Source organism: Malaya genurostris, chromosome 3 (genome assembly GCF_030247185.1).
Source record: "Malaya genurostris strain Urasoe2022 chromosome 3, Malgen_1.1, whole genome shotgun sequence".
Lineage (NCBI taxonomy): Eukaryota > Metazoa > Arthropoda > Insecta > Diptera > Culicidae > Malaya > Malaya genurostris.
Window position 1 is genome coordinate 45,104,506 of NC_080572.1, and position 18,998 is coordinate 45,123,503.

Here is an 18,998-nt window from a genome sequence, read left to right on the forward strand (position 1 = left end):
ACAACCTCTTCGCTTGAATGGTTTTTACTGAATGAGGTTTGTTTAGTTGCCTACTGATAATGACTATATTATTTATTTATTTGTGTAGTTTTGAGACCAGTTTAAAAAATTTTTCACGTTTTTTGTTTCGCCGGTTTGAAAGACGGTGTACAATATTGAACACACTTTACCCTATAACTCCGGAGCCGAAAGTCAGATCCGGATGAAGTTCAAGAATTCTGTATGGGACCGGAATACCTTTCATTTGAATCGGTCATGTGGAAATCGGTCAAACCAGCGCTGAGAAAAGTGAGTGAGGTCCATTCTGGTATATATGACCACAATTTCCGGTGCTTCCGGGAACCAGGATAGCCGGTTTGTTTAGTTGCCTACTGATTATGACTATCGATTTATGTAGTTTTGAGACCAGTTTAGATTTTTGTTACGTTTTTTGTTTCGCCGGTTTAAGTGACGGTGTACAATATTGAACACATTTTACCCTATAACACCGGAACCGGAACCATGAGGCCCTCCATTTGAATCTAAGTTAGTCAGAATCGGCACACACACACATTGCTCAACTCGATGAACTGAATCGAATGGTATATGACACTTGACCTTCCGGGCCAATTTTTATTAGTCGGTTTTTCAAGTGATTGCATAACCTTTCTACATGAGAAAAGCAAAACCCAAGTAGCACGTTAAGTTGCTGGCCTGTATTTTCCTACTGATTGTGAAATTTATCAAATTAGTTTAGTATTCAACATATTCTTAAGTTCTTCCGTTGTTACGAACACAATTCACAATTATTGTGCAACTGATACAAAAACTCATGCATCGATCCCATTACAAATGCTGCAATTAAATCAGCGAAAAAACGATTGTGAAACTCAAGGAAAGTACTACGTAATGTAAACAAGAATTGAATTGATGGTTACAAAAAATAGCAAACATAATCTCTAATTAATAAGTTTCACATTTGATTTTCAAAACAACTGCTCGTAACACAAACATGTAACTTTCAAAATATTCTGCGCATAAATAAATGGTAATACTACATATTGTAGAATGGATCTTTCATGTTTTAGTGAATAGAAAATCGACAACGAACTGCATTTTTATGGTGAAACATGTCTTCGTACGCCTGAAATTTTCAAGCGCCTTTGAATGTACGTGTTTCGATGATTGCACATCAATTTCTATGAAAATAACAATCTATTCTTTTCAATGAATATGATCGGAATATTGTTCAAAATATGTATAAGAAAGCTATCAAACATTCATACACCTTTTCTGACGATTTTAATCATATTGATGTTTCAATTGATCTGAAAAATCTTGAAATGAATTTTTTCAATGTTTCTCAATATGGCATCGAAGATAACAGTGTGTTGAAAAGAAAATGGTTCACCCAACGTAATGATTTATTTCACCTAAATAAAAGAAAATTGAAAAGAGAAATTTTTGTTTTTATTTTTATCAAAATAGATGTTTTCATATTTATCAAACTAGTTGACTTAAACAACAATATAATTTAGTCATTCATCTTAGTGAACCCGACTTTTGTGATATGCACTGTATGTATTATTTCGGTGAGCCCATGTGCTTTAGTTGCAAGAACAAGTTGCTCAAGTGATAGTATATAACTATGAGACTAACTATGATGAACTTAACTTTTTTTTCAATATCTTTAAAAAGTGATGTCAGGTATGTTCATTTTTTTCGCGAGATAAAGTCCGGATACAAATTATCTCATTGTTTTTTGTTTTCATTGCATATGTAATGCTGTATTTCTGGAACTTTTATGATAATATTCTCATGTCGGCAAGTTTTGCGTTCATTTCAAGCATATAAATCTGGTACAACTTTTTTACAAGTTTCGAATTGTTTGTCTAAAAATGAAGAAAACTGCACACAAGACAATGCGGATTCGGCAGCAAAATTGTTTTTACTGCGAGGTTTTCAATTCGGCTTACCATTTTTTGCCTTGCGAAGAGCATAATTTCACTATTTTTTCCCGATACAATTATGACAGCCATTTGGAAAATTTTTGATAAGTTGAACAATTGTTTTAGTTACTTCGTTTTTACATGACGATGTGAAAATTTTGGCACAGCTTCTATAACTGCTAGTGCAACGTGGACAAGTTGGTCATTTACTGCACAATTGTTTTAGATGTATCTCAAATTGTTCTGTAGTGGTTTTTTGGGTAGTATTGTGAAACTTAACAGTGATAAGTTGCACAACCGATTTTAATATATTTGTAAATTTTTTTGAACTTATCTAACATAAAAAAACAATTCTGAAACAATTGTAGAACCTCTTGAAATTTCAATAAGTTTCATTTGCTACTTGGGAAATATTGGGCAGTTGTCAAACATAGATTGCAGAAAAGTAGAACTAAATCGGGATGCAACAGAGATGAGAGAACAAAACCTCAAAACCAGCTGTCGTTAGCTTAGCCACGTTAGCCGACAGAATGCCCAAAATATTATGAGTGGTATTCGATGAAAAGTTTGAGATTATATCAAAACCAAGTCGGCGGACCCACACGGACCGAAGAATGCGGTTAGCATCGATCGTCCAAAATCATCTTGATGACTCTCATGTAATATTCATCCCACCTACCACTGCCGATCGTCAGTTGAATACTGGGTCTGCCAGATTTCGATCACTACGGGTTTTAGGTAATTTAATAATTAAAATTAGAAAATGTCATCAGCATCTTAGAGCTTAGGAAGTGTGCCTTATAAATTATATTATTAAATTATATCGGAATAATTTTTCACGTTATTTTCCTTTCAAAGTACAATCGGTTCAATTTGAATTGTAAAAGAATAGTAAAAACGCTTTTGAACCCGTAGCACAAAATCGGCTTTTAGCTAAAGCTTCTGAAACATATTAAACCTTACCGCATTCCGAAAAAAAAAATATTCAACTTAAAACAAAACAAAATCATACTTATCATGACATTAATGACTACTACTCGATACTGATATCTTTAATAACATGGAGGTTTCCACAGTCAAGTCACTCTTTGGCTTAAATGAACCATCAACCATATCAACAATTGGATCAATTATGATGTTAACCCGCCGTCAACATAACAACTGAGCTACTGAGCCACTAAGCTTTTCGAGAAAGACCACAGCAGCTGCTGTTCACCAACTTTGCCTACAATTTACCGCAATCAAAGAAACACGCGACTAGTGACACGCGTTATGTGAGTCAACCCTTCCCTCGAGTGAAGCTAGAACCTCATCAATACAAGCAGTTGGAAAAAATACAAATCAAGTCGTCGCCGGAGGTTTCAAGATACATTCAAATTAAATCAGGTTATCTACTAGATCCAAATACTGGCTTCCCCCAAGTATGTGTGCTAGTGATAATCAGAGATCAGTTAAAAACTGTACCAGTCAATTCAATTTACCTGCCGGCTCGTATGGCTCTCATTTTTGATCCTCGTGAACCGAATCCGTAGGAGAAGGTTACTCATTCTTGAGGTTCGACAGACTCTTTGCAGCGACTCGGTTGAAATGAAAACGAAAGTATTAAGCGAGGGGGTACGTCTCTTGCGGCCACCAGATTGCAATGGGTCGCTTGCTCTCGCTCGCTCACCGGTTGTATTTCTTTTCAACAAAAATGTAGGTTTTTTCTGACTTCGCGTGCTTCCTCCTGGCAGGCTCGGTGAATTGTCGCGCCCTCTTGATGTTCTTTTCGCCGTAGTGAGATTCCGAGTAGTGCGAGGTTATTGTTTTCACTGAGTCTATGGCTAGGTTCGTATTAACTTTTTGATATAAATATTGGACGACGCCTATGAAACAGTATCATTGATCACAGTGACTTCGGTAGGAACATACTCAAGTATCAACACAATGGCTTTTAAGGTACTAGCACAGGTGTTACAAAGTGTGACAATTTTGGACCGTAGTGAATGGTAGTGATACTAATTTGGAATTGTTTTCTTTGTGAATATTATAGTTCGTCGTCTTCCTGGCTTCGTTGGCCGTTGCCAGCGCTGGATATCTGGAAGCCCCAGTGTCGTACGCCGCCCCCGTGGCTCACTACTCACCAGCATCGGCTGTGAGCTATAGCAGCATCTCCCAGGCTGCTCCATTGGCAAAGACAGTGTCGTATGCTGCTCCAGCCTATGCTAGCTACGCCCATGCTGCCCCAGCCTATACTAGCTACGCTCATGCTGCCCCAGCCATTGCTACCTATGCTGCTCCATCTTATGGTCACTACTCTGCCCCAGCCATCGGAGCCACCCACGAGAGCACTGTCCGTTCTCACGATGCCACCGTTTCCCACTACTCTAAGGCTGTCGACACCCCATACTCCAGCGTTCGCAAATCTGACACCCGCATCACCAACGAAGCACCTAAACTGGCCTACGCTGCTACCTATGCCGCTGCTCCAGCATACACTGCCTATTCACATGCTCCAGCTGTCGCCACCTACTCCCATGCCCCAGCTGTCGCCACCTACGCCCAGGCCCCAATTGTCGCCAAGCAGGTCAGCTACGCCGCCCCAGCTGTTGCTACCTACGCTCATGCCGCCCCAGTCGTCACCAAGCAACTGAGCTATGCTGCTCCAGTCGTTGCTAAGCAAGTGAGCTATGCCGCCCCAGCTGTTGCCACCTACGCACATGCCGCCCCAGCTGTTGCCACCTACGCTCATGCCGCCCCAGCTGTTGCCACCTATGCCCACTCTGCCCCAGTCGTAGCTGCCCATGCCACCAAGACTCTGACCTACTCACCCGCCGTTCAAGTTGCCCATGTGTCCTACGAAGGAAGCCATGCTCATTATGGCTGGTAAATCGCTGATCACTGATCCAATGATCCAAAAATCCATCCTCACTCTTACCCGAGATAACCTATTTATTAGACTGTTGTGTTTTTACCCGAGCTAAAACTTCCGAAAAATTCGTATTTATGTATTACTTCCCAAACGTGGGAAGCGATTGCCGTCATTGGTACGAATTTTTTGTAAAAGAACCAATAAACTAGACAGAACAAAATTTTCTTAATTACTATTATTTAAGATATCACACCTTTTTCAACGACACAACTTATTTAAGTCCACTATAGTTGAACCAAGGATAATCATCAGTAATCTAAAAAAACTGTTTCGCTGTGACTTTTTCTGCTCTACCGGATAGCCGCAATTGACCACTCTGCAGCCAGCCGGCCTTCGGCTTGCTATTATTCGCAAGCTTGCCATAAATAAGAACAGCAATTCCGACTCGACCTTGCCCCGTTTAAGATCGCAGTGTAGTGGCTAGCATTGATCTGCTTAGCCACGTGACATGAAATATTGACATATCGGAAAAGGTCACTGTATAGCATTTTACGCATTTAAGCTGAGTCACTTGTTATTCGGAACTGTATTTCGATTCGTTGAATAAATGTAAACACCCCGTAGTTGTTTTCATCGAGTACGCAGCGGAAACGGTTACTGAGATTACGTCAGTCGGGACTATTGTCAAGATATAACGATTGATATTTGATGAATGGAGTAGTTGAGCTGAATACAAGTACTATTATCCTAGTTAAAACAGAATAGGAAAACAGTCAATGGTCGACAGTTTGGCGTTCAAAAGCATAGATCACGGATGTTGTATCCGCAATGAAAGGAAAATGATCGCTTTATCAATTCTAGGGATGAATTATATTTAAAAATTCGTTTTGTTTTTTTTATGTTAGGGCATATCATTGTACATAATCAAGTACACATAGCCGAGTTCAATGCTTACTGAAGAGATCATTGTAACCCCAGTTCCACCTTTCCTTGACTACTTCATCACGCATAAAAATCCCCGTAATTTAAAACAACATAACCATTAGTTGGCCATCAAACAAACAAAAATAGTTGTTTCAAACCGAGATATCCCAAACTCAAACAAAACCTGCTTGCTTTGAATTAGAATATGGTAGTTTCAAAGAAATGTTGATTGTTCAAATAAAACATTGGTTGAATCAAACCAGAATTGTTGTCACAATAAACAAATCAACAACAAAATTTTTATAACTACTCGTAATTTATATATCTTATAAATGCATTAGGGATTTTCTTTTGTATACGAGGATACACAAAAATTCACAAAACTCGATAAACTGAACTAAAAGCTTCAGGACAACAGCTTCTTGTGAACAATTTTTTCAGAGAATCGATTGACGATATTATTAGATTGGCCACAAAATGCATTAGGGAAGATGGGGTAAAACGTACCCCCGAGGCATAATGCACCTTTTGCTTTCCTCAAAAGTTACCAATTTTTATCACTGAAATTTTAATGAAACCGCCATAACAACAGATTACTACGAAATTTTGGTAGCGATGGATCAATCATATCTGGAAAATAAAAAAAAAACAATTATGTCTCTGTTATAAGTAATTTTTGATGTTCGTTCCATAGTAATTTTCTAGGGTGAGGAAGACGATTTTAATTATGTAACCAGTGAACTTCTTTGCCAATCATTTGGGTTTCTAAAATTAGTTCTAATACAGACGATGTATTTGCAATTTTATAGAAAAATCGTCAAATTTATCGTCTCATATTTTTGGGGACAAAACGACCCGACTTGTGTGAGGCAAAATGCTCAAGAATTCGCTTACAAAAATTATCCATAAGTTATCAATTTAATGAATAATAGTGAACAATCTTCCACCTGGCAAATATTTCGTCAACGAAAAGTCTAAAGCTTTCTTTAAATAATAAGAAGAAGCTTTATTTTTCCCCGTGGTTGTCATGAGCTATAATCCGTTGTTTTGATGGATGTTTACCCGTTGTTTTAGGTCATCCTGCCTCTATGTTCAGATAATCGTCACTTCGCGTAATTTAAAATGTATATTTTTCATGTTTTCCACTATCGAGCGTCATGTCTCGCATATATTTCAATAGACAATTTTTAATGGTTTTGGAAGATAAGATATTTCATGTATTTTTCAATGCATTCAGTATGTATTTGTACGTAATTTTGAGAAATAATGATTACGGAAGATAGTCATGCATGAAAATCTTCCGTGTTATTCTCTATAGTTAAGATATAGCTACATTTCCTTAGGGGGTGCGTTTTACCCCATCTACCCCTATCATGCCCGATTTGCTCCCTATTTCATATGGGCCTCTTCACCAATTGCTGACGTTGTTTTGTACCCGCCAATTTTGGACAAATACTGGTAGCAATTTTGAGTGTTTCATCATAAATCTACAATAAGATCATATTCAGGCAAAGTGGACCATGCTTTAAGTGGCAAAACAAAGATCTGAGTTTTGAAAATATTTTTTTATCATTCATCATTTTTGTATAATCGGTTTCGTTGCGTCAAATAATGTGCAGGAGTTCTGAAAATGAACCAACAAAATTATTTATTTTTCCTCCTTTTGCATTTTTTAAATTTGTTTTATGTCAGTAAATGCTGCGATAGAACCTCAAAATGGCGACCATGAAATTTTCCTTAATGCAAATTACACTTAACCTAAAATATAATAAATTCTATAGCTCACAACAAATATGTATAAATGTACTCCAAAACCATATAGTTTACTCTGAGTTAAACTGCCATCCAATAAACACACGAATACAAAAAACTAGTTTTGCGAACAAATTGAATTGAAAATGATGTTTTAAAGAGAATGTTTGAAAGCAATATTGAGAGTGTATACATTGTTTTTTATTTATTTTTTTCATAAATACGTTTATTTCTTAAGGCAGTTTACATAAGTTTTTCTTCGACGTAGCATCACTTTTACATAAAAATCTTATCCTAATTTAATTCTAACATAGTCACAACGATTTGAATTTATTAAAACATATTCATTTTATTACTTAAATATCATCTTAGGTAACTCGTCATTAATTATGAAATCTACTCGGAAATATTATTTGAACCAAACGATTAACTTCTATAAATTATAAAATAAGCTGTTATTTTCAGACATTTTGTTGATAATTTCATTAACTGTTTCGAGTTTGTTGGTATCATTACATAATTTCTATTCTAATTTAGCTATTGGTTGAACTCATGGACGCAGCTAAGATCAGAACTAAGTCTTAAAAAGGGGCCTTTATTAAATTGAAACTCCAATTTTCTTTACGAAATGATAAATAAGTTTCATGTATAGAAGGTCACGACAAGCAAGAATGTCTCGAACTGGGACATTGGATAGTCTACCTTGGGTACGCAAAGAATTTATTAGTTGAGATCTGACATCACGATACTCCACACATGTCCAAACGACATGATCAATATCCCGATAACCTTCGCCACAAGCACAATGATTAGTCTCGGAGAGCCCAATTCGAAGGAGATGTGCGTCTAACGTGTAGTGATTGGACATGAGTCTGGACATCACACGAATGAAATCTCTACTCACATCCAGTCCCCTGAACCATGCCGATATTTTCGGAATAATTGAGTGCATCCACCGACCCAGATCATCTTTATCCCAAGAAGCTTGCCAGCTGGCAAGTGTTCTTTGGCGAGACGAGCTATAGAATTCGTTGAAAGCAATCGGTCTCTCATAAATTTCACCCTCAATAGCACCACGTTTGGCTAAAATATCGGCTCTTTCATTGCCAGGAATGGAGCAATGAGCCGGGACCCAGACTATAGTGATAAGATAATTATTGTTCAATATGTCGTTCAGGCACTGTTTTATTTTGCCCAGGAAAAACGGTTCAGTTTTGCCAATCATGTTTGAGCGAATGGTTTCAATTGCACTCAGACTATGTGTGAAGAGAAAATAATGGTTTGGAGATAATGTGACGATTACACTCAAATTATAATGAACTGCTGCTAACTCTGCTATATAAACAGATGCAGGTTCTTGAAGCCTAAATGAGGCCGAAACATTATTGTTGAACATACCAAACCCTGTCGCTTCTTCAATTCGCGATCCGTCCGTGTAAAACATTTTCTCAGAGTCAATATGCCTGAACTTACTTGAAAATATTTTTGGGATTTCCGTCGAGCGTAGATGATCCGGGATTCCACGCACTTCGCGCTGCATGGATGTATCGATTAATAACGTTGAGTCAAGGACATTTAGGAGGCTGACACGGATAGGAATATATCTTGATGGGTTGATTTCCTGTGACATATGGTTAAAATATACTGTCATGAATTTTGTTTGAGATCGAAGCTCGACTAGTTGTTCGAAATTTTTAATTACCATGGGATTCAGCACCTCACATCTTATTAGCAGGCGTGATGAAAGCTCCCAAAATCGATCTTTTAATGGAAGAACTCCCGCCAGAACTTCAAGACTCATTGTAAGTGTCGAATGCATGCAGTCTAAGGCAATTCGCAAACAACGGTACTGAATTCGCTCGAGTTTGATAATATGAGAGTTTGCAGCGGAACGAAAAAAAACGCATCCATATTCCATCACTGAAAGTATCGTTGTTTGATACAATTCTATTAGATCTTGCGGATGAGCACCCCACCATGATCCTGTTATTGTTCGAAGAAAATTTACTCTTTGTTGGCATTTCGTTATCAGATACCTAAAGTGTCCTCCCCACGTGCATTTGGAATCGAACCACACCCCGAGGTATTTAAAAGTTAAAACCTGTTGGATCATTCTTCCCATCTAAACATTGTTTTTTTTTATAGCACTAGTTATTTTATTGTTGATGAGTTGCAATGCAAATAAAAATCCAATGTTAAGACCAAAAACTTTTCAAGTTGTTAGTTCGTGAAAGCGGTTTTATAAGAGATTTAAAATCTATTATATTATTTTTGAAAAGAGGCATTGATTACAGTTGTCATAGAACAAGTTCTGAATTAAAACCTAAAGGCATTCGAATCATTACTTGGGCGGGCCCAAGCCATCCCCGATCTTGATCAAATTTCAAGATGTAATATTCTTTTTTTCTTCTAATGTGCTATAACGGTCCATCCGAGTTATTTGGTCTTCACCATAATTACTCAGCTTAGTTTGAAGACTGTTTTCAAGTGATAAACCATGTTCCAAAACTTACTGTAAATAATACACAAAAAGCATGTAAATTATTTTGTTTGCATGAAATAGCACCATCCTTGGAGCAACCTCGCTAAGACAAAGCCTTAAAGTCCAAATGCAAGATTTCACACATAGAGCACTAAAAGCTTCGAAAGCTCCACCTATACCAGAGAACATTTTATAAAAGCTCGACCCATTCAATGTTAGTGGTACTTATACAGATTACGTCTTCACCTGAGAAAATTTTTTAGTGTTAAGAAAAAGTTTTTAAGAATAGTAAATTGAAATAGCCTACTGTAAGTTGATTCCACTGATCTTTTGAATGCGTAGTTGAAGTCTTATCTCAAAGGATGATTTTGAGCCAGAAAATAAATTTAGTGCCCGTCAAGACTTTTCAGTTCAACAAATGTTCAAACACGTTTGAATTTCCAAATATTTAATTTTATTGAATTATATAATAATTGATGATCAATAGTGTCATAACACAAGATTTCAAACACAATGACGCTTAGTTACTTATCGTTTTAATGAAAACCCATTCAAACCCAGAAAATAAATTTAGTGCCCGTCAAGACTTTTCAGTTCAACAAATGTTCAAACACGTTTGAATTTCCAAATATTTAATTTTATTGAATTATATAATAATTGATGATCAATAGTGTCATAACACAAGATTTCAAACACAATGACGCTTAGTTACTTATCGTTTTAATGAAAACCCATTCAAAACACAGTATTCACAGACTTTGATACAAGTTTCGTTTTGTCAACAAACTCCTACCCGATCATCAAGGGGTAACAAGTTAATAACAAAAAATCCTTATCGTATCAGGTGCTGATATAAGTCTGGTCTCTTCAGTAGTTTAAATAACATATTTTTTTACAAGCATTGAAAAGGGAAACATGTTGATCGGGTATGCACGGCGTTACGCTAGCGGATCATAACCCCTTATCAAAAATAACATAAACAAAACCAAAACAAGTTTTCAAACCAGTGTGCTCCTGCAATGACACACACACACTAATTGGACAATGTTTTCAACGTTTCTTTCCCACACACCGAACTAGAGGCGTGCAAAACAGCTCATTTTAGTGAACAGCTCCGAACCGATCAGCTCACCAAAGTGAATCGATTCGATGTATCAGCTCATCAGCTCTTTTAGTTTGAACTTAAATTTCATTTTGTGCGCCGTTTTTCTTATGCACCGGTTTTCTTTCATATGCATGATCGAAATTGACTCATTGATTCGCAATGATGCAATGAATGCAATGCGAATTAATTTATCTTTAATTGATGTCGACTAAATTGAATCTCTTAAAGAGCCGAAGATCCGATCAGCTCGTAGCGTGTTCCTTTCGTCATAATGCAGTGAACTGGGTAGCAAATGAGTGAGCTGATGAGCTGCGGTTCTTTTGAAAAGAGCTGTGAGCTGTCAGCTCACTTCAATGATTCGATTCACTGGAACAGCTCAGGAGCGAATTGCCCATCTCTACACCGAACAGTGTCTACAAATTCTCTCACCTCCTGCAATCAATCCAACAACAATGCAACAGTCCAGTCTCCACATCGCTCTTTTTCAAGCGTATCTATGGAATGATCGTTGTCTGAGCAGGATGTGTTAACCGTAAACACACCCTATTTCATTCTCTAGCAATAAACTATTTTTTTAGTGTGAATTTAGCAATAGAAAAATCTCACAACCGTCGACAACGCACAAGTTAGCAGTAAGGATCCGGAATTAGTGAAATTTAGTACGAACAATGATGCCCGAATAGCCGTTTCTTGGGTGACTATAATTAGGGATTTTTCTAAGCAGTTTTCTTTCTTCCTTGATTATATCCGAAACGAAGCACTTTGTGAGTGGTTGAGTGAGTTCTCAAACGTCGGTGCAATGTGTGTAGCGTGTAGTTAACAAAATAGAGAATAACATTTCCTTAGCTGTGAATGTGATGCATGAAGTGTGATGTATATTTTGAAATATCCTGATGCTCAATGAAAATAAACGCGATGTGTGAAGCGATAACGAAAGGTGCACTTTGAATGTAGTGACGTAGCCATTTATACAAGATGCGTTATGAGTTTCTTAACGATTCAATATAATTTTACGTGAATTGAGTACAAGATGCAATGTAAATAGAAGTAAACTAAGTACAAGATAGTGAAACTACAATAGATAAATTGAGGAAAAAACGCAACATTTTTTTACAACTGGAGCTTCGTAATGAGATGAAAGATACAACACAAACACAGGATTCATCAATAATTATATAAATGTAAGTAATAATTTACTATCTAAGTTAATTTATCTCACTGCACAAAGAATGACATTTTCGTTCAAGAAAATTGGGTATGACAAGATATAGAGATACAAAATGCACATTTTTATCTTTAATTTGCATAGTTAGGTTTTCTCAGATTTTGGAGACGAAACCAAGTTTGTATGTACATTTAGCGGTTACATATCATCCGCCACGGTATGGCAAGTGCCGAACAAAACACGTTAGTAAAGACGTTGCAAAACAAGTTTTTTGCAAACCTTTACGTCTGCTGATTGGTTTATGTTGGACTGCTAGGCGACATAACAGTTCAACATAAACTGTTATGCACTGACGAGTCTAAGATTAAATGTAAAGAAAAATAAACACGGTTTTGTGCCCTAATCACAAACATTGGATAACCCTTATAGGATTGACTAACGTGATTATTTGCAATCATTGTTCCATTTTAGATGTTCGGTTTCGTAAAATTACCACAAGAATAAATTGCCTGCCAGATCAAAATATCTGCAAGTGCTCTTTCGAACATTTTACGACGTCATCGCAACACTTGTTCTTGGAAAAAACTATGTCGTACAGTTTTCGCGCTCGTGGTATCACGTTGACTGACTGTTGTTGTTGGCTACTTGCTTTTTGTTTTTGTACATATGCAGCTCCAATCACTTTTGAGCTTGTTGAAAGATGTACTTCGATTTGTTCAGTTTTTTGATGAAATTCTTCCGAATTTACGAATATTTATTTTCGCTTTTATTTTAAAATACTTTAAAATTAGAATAGTTTGTTCAGCATCCTTTCACCACCATCTGAGATAATTAAGTACGAAATACGACCATTTTTATACAAAACTATCCATAAGTTTTTCAAAACGACAAAGAATTTTAGAGTGTTCTATAATTTTACGTATTTTTACCGAATCTAGCACTTTCTAGAGCAAACTATTTCTCTAAGACAAATGTGTAAAAAGTTAGAATGAAAAAACTGTTTTAACCCCTATAATTAGAATTAATAGTTTCTTAAACACAGTTGCCAAAAATTACATTTTCTGCTATACCTTATGATAAAAAAAGAACCGGAATTTTATTAAAAACGTGCTTAATCCACCTAGCAGTGAGATGATACCTTTTTTTATCAATCCGCATTTGTTGTTTGAATGAATATTTTTCAGTTTTCATGACATTATTCTAATGACCGTCGTTTTAAGCGACAATTTGGGATTTTAATCACTCTTTACTCTGTAATGTCGAAACTGCAAATCGGATCGAATTTGAATCTAAAAGTGGGACAATCGATTAAACATTCCATGATATGTCAAAGTAAGTTCCACTTTAGTGTTTACGGTAATTTAAGGTACTTCCAGAGCCGGTAACCGATTCGTATGGCCTTGAATTGATTTGACGAATAAATTGCAATAGTTTTGAGTCCAACTTTGAGTCCAAGGCTTTTCGGGATTGTCATCTTCCATATCGGTTTAAATTTTTAAAATTCATCATCCTGTAATTCCAGAATCGGAAGTCAGATTTGAATTAAATTCATTAATTTTGTATGGGACTATAAGTTTATTTTAAATTTAATTTTTGTTTCTGAAATTCGATTTAGCCTTTTTTGAGAAAACGATTGAGCTTTGATAAACGATTAGATACCGGAACCGGAATTCTAAATTCGGTGTTGCGAAGTCAGACAAATTCACCTGAGTAGCTGTATAGTTTACATTTGTTTAAAAATGTTTGAAAAGTAGTGTAGACATCTTTGAGAAATCGTAGTGCGAATTTAATCCGAATCAAAACCTGAATACCACTATAACTGAAATAAGTTTATTTGGTTATCGACTATCTAAATCTGCTAACCCGATAAACCTGATTAATTTATGTGAAATAGACATTTTTATACTAATCACCCTGTATCTCCGAAACCAGAAGTTAGATCTGACTGAAAAACAAGATGTTTTATAGAATCTTAAAACTTTTTATTTGAATCTTAGATGATTCTTAGATTCCTTTTGAATCATAGATCGGTTCAGCCGTCTACGAGAAAAATGAGTTACACAATTTTAATATCGTTTCACATATCATCTTTTAGTTCCGGAACCAGAGGTTGGAACCAAACATAATTCAGGAACCTTGTTTGGAAGCATACGACTTATCATATGGAGTTTGTAGAAAACGGTTGAGTCATCTTCGAAAAAAATTGAGTGAAATTATTTATTTTGAAATTATTATCACACACGCATTAGCTGATCTCGACGAACTGATTCGAATGGTATATGGGTGTTATGTTCTTCCAGCATTTATTGCTCTAAGTAGTTTAAAACAATTTGATTATGGAATTGCTTTCAACTCGAAAATGATGCCATCATCTGATTTATATATATATATATATATATATATATATATATATATATCATATTCGAACGATTATGTTGCCAAAAACGAACCGTGCTAAAAACGGTCCGTAATAAAATGTCTTGAAAAAGTATGCTGTACACAGTCTTTTTGGTACTTAGAAACAATTGTATGTAACAGTATAAAAATCATGTTTTACGTTGCTCCCAAGCATTTATTTGCCATACAGCGCTCAAACCTTCTACTGCTGGAATAGGGGGAAAAGTCGCTTACACAAAAAGTACGATATCTCCGTTGAAAATGGACGGAATTCAACAATCTGTGGCTGGTTGGATAGCTATTACCGTGCGGAATCTAAGTCTGAAAACATATTCTGTTTTCAAGGTCAAATGTGACAGATACTGTCAAAAAACTGAAAACTCGACCATAAAACTTTGTATAACTCAAAAAGTAAACATCCGATCTCAAAACCATTTAATAGCGTTTTGGGTGACGGGAAGACCTTTCATTTCCGACTAGTTTTATCAAAATCGGTCCAGCCATCTCTGAGATCTCGACCTCTTAGTTGACAACACACATACAGACACACACACATACACACACACACGGACATTTGCTCAGTTCGTCGAGCTGAATCGATTGGTGTATGACATTCGGCCCTCCGGGCCTCGGAAATTTTTTCGAAAGTTTGAGCGAATTCTATACCTATATATTATATATATATATATATATATATATATATATATATATATATATATATATATATATATATATATATATATATATATATATATATATATATATATATATATATATATATATATATATATATATATAAAGGTAAAAACGCGAAATTTCAATTTTTAATAAATTTCTTTATTATCGCCTTCAAAGTACCCTTTTTCTGCGACAATACATACATGCCAACGCTTGATCCATTTTTCCATTTAAGTTTTATAGGCCATCGAAGGTATGGCCTTTAGTTCACGCAGCGAATTCTCTTTTATGGTCTCTATGGTCTCAAAACGCGTTCCCCGCAATGGCAATTTGAGTCTGGGGAAGAGAAAAAAGTCACATAGGGCCATATATGGAGAGTACAGTGCTTGGTTGATGATGAGTTTTTGGCCAAAAATCGTTGAAAATCATCTCTTTGGTCACATCAACACGACGCTGTTTTTGAATGAAATTCAGCTTTTTTGGCACCAGCCGAGAAGCAACGCGTTTCAAACCCAAAACATCAGTTAAAATGTGTTCGGCTGATCCATAAGAGATGCCCAACAACACAGCAATCTCTCTAATCGGTACAGAACGTTTTTGTAACACGATTTGCTTCGCCGATTCAATGTTTTCTTCAGTAACAGTTGTTGTTGGGCGGCCGGGGATCTCATCATGATCCAAGCTTGTACGACCATCTATGAAGCGTTTATACCACTCGTATGCCTGTGTTTTTCCTAGACACGATTCACCAAAGGCCTTTTCTCACATTTTCAACGTTTCGAAACACTTAAATCCATTTGCAACATAAAATTTGATGCACGCACGTTGTTCTAAATTTTCATCTATTACAAAAATCGCCACACGAACATTTTTCAACTTCTTTGTATAGACGCCAAACAAAAACTAATCGTACGATATGCGTCAAAATTTGACAGAATGTGTATAAAAGTGTTACCAACGTTAAGAGAATAAACGTTTACCGATTGGACAAGCGCGGGAATTTTAAAATGAAAATTCCGGTTCTATTTTGATCATAAGGTATTGTCTAAGAAAAAAAAATTTCGAAGGCTTGTTCGCGAGAAAATCTGGACAGATTTAATTTGGAATAAAACAATTTGCTGTTAGTTCAATCCAAGATGCATTTTTTATTCATTTGATTGTGCATTATTAGTCATCTTAAAACTAATTACAGCTACTTAATGAGGCTGCATGATAAAACTATATACTTTTGAGTTTACTCCAGCCATTAGGGTCTATGCAACCGATTCAGCTGCTTTTGACCAAAATTTTGTATAGTTGTAGCTTGTTATTTATATTGAGAGAGTTCTCTCTCTATGCTGGAGATTGATTTGTGCTACTCTAACCATTATGAATTATCAAGCATCATGGCTGCGTAGGAATAATAACAATCGCTTCTTTAGACATTCTTCACGGCATAATTCCATGTTTACCGTTTCGGTAGCGATGAAGTTTTGTCTTGTTCGACCACAGCTGCATATTGCCTGCCAAACAAAATATTTTTCGGGAAACTTGACATTTTTCCTCGCCCCGAAATGCTCCTCTACGCCGTTGCATGGCAGTATTAGAAATTCCGGTAAGTTTCTTAAAGTCTTCCAGCACATAAGCTACATCGGCCATCATCACGTAAGAAAACTTCGTCAAATATTCGCGATACAAGTTGCGAGCCCGGATTTTAACCGTCATATTCCAGGTAGATGAAAATACCTAACAAAGATCAACATAAAAACAAATTTTACCATCATATCTTGTCTTGATGTTTCTGTGCTATCATAGCGATACTTGATATTATATCTTATTTCGTTATTGATGAGGCATACCAATTTTATAAGTTAAATTGATCCAGTGGTTATATTTTCAAGTGAAATACAATTGAATAAACTGCATTAGAATCAGATAAAAGAAATTCTTATGATCACTATCCTCAATGCTAGAATATAAAATTACTGAAAAATTCGTCTTCTATAAATACAGAATGACAGAATTTTATATTTTGTTGCTATTTTCTCTTGCAGACTTTGTTTCAATTTCGATATTTTAACTCTTATTTCAACCTAAATAACGTTAATTTCTTCCATGGAGATGTTTGGTTTTAATAATAAAATTTGTTATTGGTTTGCAAATCACTTCTACCCGGGTTCTGTTCATCATTACGTTTTGGTACAGTTTCCACCTTGAACGATTTCATACCTTACCGTGCATACGAAAGTTGGAGACACTTTTATTTTTCTAGTCACTTTGCTTCCTGACTGTTGTCAAACGTGTATCGAAATATTTAAGAATGTTATGGACAGCACTTGAAAAAAAAACTAAGCTTTTTTGCAAATTTTCCTACTGATAGATTCGCATTTTCATTGCTACCGCACACAATTGCTTTTCGCACTTGCTGTTCTTTCGACGCCATCTTCGATCTAGAAGCTTGTAGTATCACCAAAAATTGATTTTACACAATGAACAGAAACACGTTCAGTCTGCAAAATATTTCACGCGATGATGAATCATTTCCAAAGATATACGTGTTTGAAGGTGTCCAGATTATGTCGCGAACAAGCTTTATCTGTTCCCAGAAAAAAAGTTAATTTTCTTATCTATCTTTATACACATACTTGAACATGGTCGTTCATTTCCATGAAACGGCGCCAGTACCCTCTACAACTTTGCAGAATACATCAACAAGTACGATAAGGCCGTAAAATAATTGAAGACATGAAATTTCAGTTCTGGACCACTGTGCCATTTATCGAAAGGCGCGTGAAACTTTTAAAGTTATGTTGAATTTGACGTTTGGGTGTAAACAATGAGATGAAAATGACGGGCCAACCGAATAAAACTTTACTAATACATTAGAAGACATTGCTAGTCCCCTTATGCAACTACACTTCTTCGAATCACAATGATCATTTCACCAGCAAAACTTTCTGTTTCTGGAACCAACGAATAGGACAGAAATCTATATCTGTTTGCACGGTTTTTCTAGAAATACTGCGAGAAACAAAACCCCAAATCAATTTTATATGTTACAGACATATGATTTGAATAATTATTGTGATATACATGTATAAAGTATTTTACGGTATGTGTGAAAAAGTAAGGATATATCGAGGATATGCACATAAAATAAAATTTGCGTCTATTGGAGCATTTTAACAGTGTTGAAAACACAATCCATTTTTCTGTCAATTAAAAACAACTCGTTACAACGCATCTCAGGCGTACGAATATTCGATTGAATAATATTTGTAAAACGCTCCATCACTCCATACCAACTGCTGCAACAATTACATAAAACCCGTGACATTCAGCAAGCGCAAAACTCCCGACTCAATCAGGGACTTTTCCGTCCAAGCAGTGTACGTCGTAATGCAGTTCTACACTGTCAAGGTCTCATTTGCACAGTACTTCCCTTGCATTCAAAGGTTGAATTCCACCGAATCGCTTCAGAGAGACATACCCTACCGAGAGACATATAGAAACAGAAAAGTACCAGAGGCGCATCTTTTGCGAGTTGATAGGGACTTGGTACATGCAATAAAAACGATAGATTTGCAACACATATATAAAATTATACTCAACTCTTCGAAGCTGGAGCTACAGCTCCAAGCTACCCTTTCACAGGCACTAGGTGGCCTTCATGCAACGTTGAATGTTCCTCTACAGCGCGTGAGTTGAAACTGTTCCTTCAACGCTTCGGTATATCG

The 18,998-nt window shown here is 36.2% G+C and overlaps 2 protein-coding genes across 4 annotated transcripts in view; both read left to right on the forward strand.

Annotated features, from left to right (window-relative positions):
- Positions 1 to 3,730: 3,730 nt before the first annotated feature.
- Positions 3,731 to 4,999, forward strand: LOC131437802 (larval/pupal cuticle protein H1C-like). Its single transcript, XM_058607387.1, has 2 exons — positions 3,731 to 3,866; positions 3,961 to 4,999. The coding sequence occupies exons 1-2, from the start codon at positions 3,855 to 3,857 to the stop codon at positions 4,795 to 4,797; spliced, it is 849 nt and encodes a 282-aa protein (XP_058463370.1). The 5' UTR covers positions 3,731 to 3,854; the 3' UTR covers positions 4,798 to 4,999.
- A 6,528-nt stretch (positions 5,000 to 11,527) lies between these two features.
- Positions 11,528 to 18,998, forward strand: part of LOC131439490 (uncharacterized) — a 42,886-nt gene continuing 35,415 nt past the window's right edge. For all 3 annotated transcript variants that reach the window (XM_058610566.1, XM_058610569.1, XM_058610570.1), the window contains exon 1: positions 11,528 to 12,223. The gene's annotated coding sequence lies outside the window, so the exon portion shown is untranslated. The remainder of the gene's footprint in view (positions 12,224 to 18,998) is intronic.